We start from the raw sequence: 6,662 nt of genomic DNA, 5'->3' as shown, positions 1-6,662 counted from the left end.
AACTATCTCTAATAAATACAGAAGCTTTTAAAGAAATGTAAATATTAGTTTAATATTTATAACAAAAGTTTGCTTTAAACATTTCAACATTTTTAAATATGTTTATTCAAAAATACTTTCAATATAAAACTATAAAATTAAATGAAATATTTTAATTAATACTAAATAAACAACACAACATAAGATAACAATATTTTTTTAAAACCTGAGTTGTTCATTTGTTCTATTACTTATTCATGGAATAAATTACAAAAGAACACATTCGCAAAATTTATTTATTCACTAACTGACAACTAATTACAGCCACTTTGGTTTAATTAATTTTCTTTTAATGAAAAGAAAAATGAATAAACAACATAAAGCAAATCTACCCTGTAATTCTGTGTAAGAAAAAATCAGTCTTATCTCAAAGTTTGTATGTCCATGGCATTTACTGGGATAACCATAACTGGCAAGGTAACATTACAATATTACTGCCAGTTACTACTACTTTATTTAAAAGGAAATATTTTCTAATTACAAGGTAGTCCACCAGGCTAGTCTAATGGTAAACTCATCATTGCAAATCACTTTTTTAGAGATTATTTTTGAAGTTAAAGTTCTGATGTTCAAATCCAAGAAACAGTTAGTTACTTATATACAGATTTGAATTTTAAACAATGGATACCAGTGTACTTCGGTGGTTGGGGTTTCAATTAACCACACATCTCAGGAATGGTTGGCCTGAATTTGTACAAGACTGCACCTCATTTACACGTCACACATATCATCTTCATCTCACTGGGTTAAGGGAGGGGGGGGGGTTGCTTATTGTTCACATGTTAAACAGATTGTAATGTACACATTTGGAATATATAAAAATTGCATGATAACAAACTTATAAAATATCAGATTTTTGTTCAACAACTTCAACATAATTTAACACGGTACAAAGAAATAAAAAGATCATATAAAACCAATCTACTATACGATACATAAATGAAATCAATCAATCATTTTAAAAATAATATTACTTTTTTGGAAAAAATAAATTGAAAATATTGGCTTTAATATCATAATAGACTTAAGATGAGGTAAGTTTCTGAAGTTAAGTTTAAATTTACAGACAGTTTCCTTATTTTTTCTGTGGGGTTTGACTGCCACTAACAAAGTTTAGGTTAGTCTCATATGTAAAATCTATAATCTATAAAATCAGCACTGTTAACCTCAGAAGAGAAAGTAATCAAAATATGCACGAAACCTTTTGGTGAAAAAAGTAATTTCAAGTGTTAACAAATCATTCATATTACTGTAGTAAACAGTTTAATTTTCAAATCAATATTATTAGATCAATAATTTTTACAGAATATTATTTTAGAATACTGAATGAAACAATTCTCAAATAAGCAGTTATCACAAATGAAACAGCAAGCTATTTTTTTGTTTCATGTGCTTTTATAAAATTATTTGGTCTGACAAATCCAATGCTACAAAGTACTGTAAAAAGCCTGGACTGCATTAGAGAGATCACCCAAGCGTTATAGTCAGTACTTCTCCCACCCATAACCATGCACTTCTTGATAATTTAAAAAAAAATTATAAAATTTCAAAACTGTGATCTTTACTACTTAAATTGCACATATTTTACATTTTAAGATTTAATTAACTTACTTACGTGGAACATGAATATTCATAAGATCAAAAAAATAAATAAAAAAATTTCCAAGTCTATTTCTCAAAAAGTAACAAAGCAGGAAATAAAAAATTAGATAACATTATTTTTTCTAATGTGATTCTGACAACTTAGCACTAGGTGCTTCATTGTTACGTTTATTATAAATATCTAATCCATAAAGATTAAGTGAAAACAGCATTGTAATTTACATACAAATAAATAACTAACTTAATACAATTATCTTGTCTAGGTCTACAAATATTTATACCCAGTAGAAAACAAACTTTTGAATTACAATATTCACAGCTGTTATTTTAAACAATTACTTTAAAGAAAATTAATTGCTCTTTGTTTATTAAAACAGCATTATACATACATGGGGCTTAAATATATTTATAGAATATATTTATTTAAATTAGTTATAATGCATAAGTAAACGTATTGATAAGATTCAATTTTTTAATCAAATATTCGATACTCCCTGATATCCTGTAAAACAGCAAAATTCAGTCTGATCTCTAATGTTATCCAGACATTTTTGATACAACAGATTTAGCATTTACTGTACTGTCTGTCTTTTTATCATTCTCGAGGTATTTACTATAATAGCTATTAAAGTCCTCTCTGAAAAATGTTTATGCAATAATTAAACAGTATACTAATAATAAACCCAACTTAAACAAAAAATTTTCTTAATCAGAACACACGCACATATACACTTTTTTTGAATATTCAAATAATTCATCAACATACTGACCACTGTGTTAATAAAATTTAATATTATATGAAATATAAACCAACAAAACACAGAAATTAGATAAGTAAAACGTATCTAACGTAATTGTGGCACATTAATTTCCAATAACTAGTTTTCACAGTTATCCATAATAAAAATACAATCTAATAATCGGCAATAATGACAAAGAACACAGAAAATATATGTTATAAGATTACATCATTCAAGTACAGGAGAATTTGCATACATTTCATAATAAATTTCAACATTTTTAAGACAGAAAGCAATTTTGACAAATTATAAAATAAATACGTTTTAATGTAGTTATAGAATTCAATATAAACTGAAGATCCCATGAAAATCAATTATTGGAAATTAAAATGGTAAGCCTAACTTATCCACTTACTGTATTTGGTGGTTTATATTTCATATAATATTAAATTTTATTAACTCAGTGGTCAATATGTTAATGAATTATCTGAATTTTCAATATATATCTACACTAATATTATAAAGAGGAAAGATTTGTTTGTTTGTATTGAATAGGCTCCGAAACTACTGGACCGATTTGAAAAATTCTTTTTCCATTAGAAGCTGACATTGTCCCTGATAAACATAGGCTACTACTTTTTACCGCGTTATTTAAGCAACATATTTTTATTTTTCTATCTTTGTAATTCAGTAACTAGCAACTGTCCGTCGTCGTCGTGTCTCTCTTGACGCTCGCGTCCCCACTACCGCCTGCCTCTGCTCCCTCGCCCCGCCCACACCCTGCTCGACTAGCTAGGCAGCAGCATGTGATCTAAGCGTCACTGCGGTGCGGGAGGGGAGTCAATGTCACAAAATAAAGTGCCGCCTGGCTCATTCGCATGGTCGGCTTCCTACGCAGTGGTTGTGTGCGATATCGAATATTTTTCCTTGAAAATATTTTGAATTTTTTATCATTTTTTAATCACCACTTCATATACAGGCTAATTCCTGTTCAACATGTAAGCAAATAATTTAGAATTAGTTGATGTAGTATTTAGTTTTTTTTATCATTTCAAAATGCCCAAAAGATTAAGATTTCAACTTTCTAGAAATAGTTTACAGGCTAGGGCAATAAAAATAATTTCAAGGGTATTTCATTTAAAGATGAAAAAATTCATAAAATTATTAACAAAAGATGAAATATTCGGCAAAGTGAAATGTTACATGGCAAGTGTGGAGTGGCAGAAGCGGGGTTTACCTCACTGTCATTTGCTGTTTTGGCTAGAAAGAAAAATCCAGCCAGACGAAATTGATAGTGTCATAGTTGCGGAACTGCCCAACCAACAAAACGACCCAATATTGTACGATATCGTGACTAAAAATATGGTGCACGGTCCATGCGGAGAGCATAACTTAACAGCACCATGTATGAAAAATGGTATCTGCACAAAAAGGTACCCTCGACGTTTTGTCAACGATACCCAAACCAGAGAGGACGGATATCCATTTTATCGTCGTCGTGACGCCGAAAATGGAGGCCAGAGTGCTACGCTAAATATCAGAGGAAGTACCTTCTATATAGATAATAGGTGGATTGTCCCTTTTTCTCCATTATTGTGTAGGATGTTTAACGCGCACATAAATATCGAGTACTGCCACTCAGTTCAAGCCATCAAATACATTTGTAAATATATCAATAAAGGATCTGACCAAGCTACTTTTAGCGTCAAAAACCCAAACGATGAAGTGGAAAACTATGTAAATGGCCGGTAGTACATAAGTACATCCGAAGCTGTTTGGCGAATTTTAGAATTTCCCATTCACAAGCGACATCCTACAGTCTTGCAGTTAGCCATCAACTTAGAAAACGGCCAAAGGGTGTATTTTACCCCAGAAACGACTGAACAAGTGGCCCAAAACCCTGAACAACTGCAACAAATATCTTATTTTTTTAAATCGGTACACCAACCGTGCGAAGCCGGGCCAGGCAGCTATATTCAATAAATTAAGTGATTCCAACGCGGATGAAGTCGCGGGTTTTTCAGCTATGTATCATATAGTCGTTAATTTTTGCGAATCAATTTTCACAATGAAGTACTATTTGTAACGAGTGAATAAATCCCACGCGGACGAAGTCACGGACCACGGCTAGTATATATATATATTTAAATTACAAGGAATATAATAAATAATTTTTCTTAAATTCAAGGATCAAGTCAGTTTAGTACCTCTGTACAGTCTTGAAACCAACTTATGCGTTTGTGTAAAAATTATATTTATAATGTACAACAGGCATTTAGTGTTTTTTTTTACTGATCAATAAGGTATTAAAATATTGATCATGTAAACATTATCCTTTCAAAAAATCTCTGTTTGCCATTAATGATAGCACTTACTAATGCCTGTCTTAACAGGGAAATGAGTGGTTAAGCTTTTTATCATAGTTATTAATACTACTATACTTCTAAATAAGCTTTTACTATTAAAATAAATTATTTAGGCATTATTTAGAAACTTATTTTTTTAGTGTGGAACTATGTGTGTCTTATTGATCACTCGGTGCAATGAAAAATGTATTCACAATAAAAATAGAACAAAATGAATACACTAGTTATCACAAGATAATCAAACTGAAAATATACCTGTATAGTATATTGCATAATTTGTCAACATTCTCTTCTCTTCCTAAAGTAGCAATTGTCTTTAATAATAATACTAGAAGCTGAGTAAACTCTTCATCCAATCGAGCGATATTTTGTGAAAAACTTTGATTTTGCTTGTTAAGTAATGAATTTTCAATTTCCTGAAAGAAATTACAATATACTTTTAAAATCTAAATTTTTCTTCATAAAAAGAAACTCACAATTTTTTTTTATACTAAAACAAACAAAAATTATATATTTAAATGATGGAGTAATATAATTTCATGCTCAAGTAACTTACTATTTATAGTACATTATAGGCAATAATGAAAGTGTATAAGATTAGGTGCAATGTACGTCAGATAACCGTTATGTTTTATTGGCAATTTGAATACAACTATCAGTACAAAACATTACTGGGTGCTTTATTTAAAGCATGAAGTGATAATGGGAAAATAAAAACTCAATTAACAAAATTTAAATGTGTACATAGTGAGCCAAATCATACAAACATTTTCCGTAAGCAGACCTTGTCAATTCTCCTTTTGCAGCCAAATGGATTTTAACAAAACTTTGAATGGTTATTCTTTAAACTTGGAAAGAATTTCACTGGAGATTAAAATCCATTAAATACAGTAACTGCTCTAAAAACATTGAAATGCTGAGATGACAAAGTAACTATCCTTAAAACACCCAGCAATGTCCTATTAATACACAAAAAGTTTAGCCATCAGTTTCTTATTTGCTTTTTTAACATGGGTTTTAAAATATAATTTACTAAGAAAAATAATAATTTAAAAACAATACTTATTTTAATTCTTTAATCTATCTGCTTGTTACACGTTCTTTATCAAATCAATTCTCACTTAATTTAAAATGAAACTCTACTCATATTTACAAGCTATGAAGGATATTTCTAAAGTAAAGGCAGCTGGGAAATTTCTCTCCTTAAGGTTGGCGAACTGAGTCATTCATGGCCAAGCTAGTAATGCACATACTGCATTGTTGTCTGTAAGTTGTCACATGCATTGCAGTATCTTTGATCAAGTGTGAGTTATTAAGTTATAAAATGAATACAAAAATTTATGTCACAGACTGTGAAGTATGTGGAGCCACATGTTTTTTACACCATCAAAACATTAAGCCGGCTGAAATTCATAGGCAGTTGGTTGCTGTGTACAGTGATAATGTAATGAATGAAAGAAACATTCAAAAATGGTGTGAAAGATTTAGAAGTAACAGAATTAATGTGTATGATGAAGAATGTTCATGAAGGCCCTCGATAATCACCAAGGACTTGTTAAAACGCGTCGATGATGAAAACAAAGAAGATCGTCGTTCAACAATTTCCGACCTGGCCCTTCTTTTTCCTGATATTTCAAAAGCTGTTAATGGTCGCATTGTTCATGACCATTTAGGAGGCTTCAGAAAGGTTTGTGCACATTGGGTGCTGCACATCTTAACGGAATGCCACAAAAATATCCGAATGGGATCTGCTTTGGAATTTTTTTATGTACTACACAGAAAAAGGGGATGAGTTCCTTAATTCAATTGTTATCAGCGATGAAACTGGATTTTGTATTGCACGTCAGAGAGAAAACAGCAGTCAAGTGAATGGCGTCATCCTCAATCACCAACCAGACCAACAAAGGTAAATTGG

At 30.6% G+C, this 6,662-nt stretch overlaps 1 protein-coding gene across 3 annotated transcripts in view; it reads right to left on the bottom strand.

The window, feature by feature from the left end:
• Positions 1 to 1,713: 1,713 nt before the first annotated feature.
• LOC142322356 (gamma-tubulin complex component 2-like) overlaps positions 1,714 to 6,662 on the bottom strand; it is a 78,004-nt gene continuing 73,055 nt past the window's right edge. Inside the window, exons 14-15 of one of the 3 annotated variants that reach the window (XM_075361344.1) lie at positions 5,003 to 5,163; positions 1,714 to 2,278 (exon numbers count right to left, since the gene is read on the bottom strand). In XM_075361344.1, the coding sequence (XP_075217459.1) occupies positions 2,179 to 2,278; positions 5,003 to 5,163 (261 nt within the window). In that variant the 3' untranslated portion in view covers positions 1,714 to 2,178. The remainder of the gene's footprint in view (positions 2,279 to 5,002; positions 5,164 to 6,662) is intronic. The other 2 variants (XM_075361346.1, XM_075361345.1) reach the window with 2 other exon arrangements.

The sequence above is a fragment of the Lycorma delicatula genome, chromosome 3 (genome assembly GCF_047948215.1).
Source record: "Lycorma delicatula isolate Av1 chromosome 3, ASM4794821v1, whole genome shotgun sequence".
Classification (NCBI taxonomy): Eukaryota; Metazoa; Arthropoda; class Insecta; order Hemiptera; family Fulgoridae; genus Lycorma; species Lycorma delicatula.
Note: the sequence above shows the minus strand (reverse complement) of the source record. Positions and strands in the feature narration are given on the sequence as shown.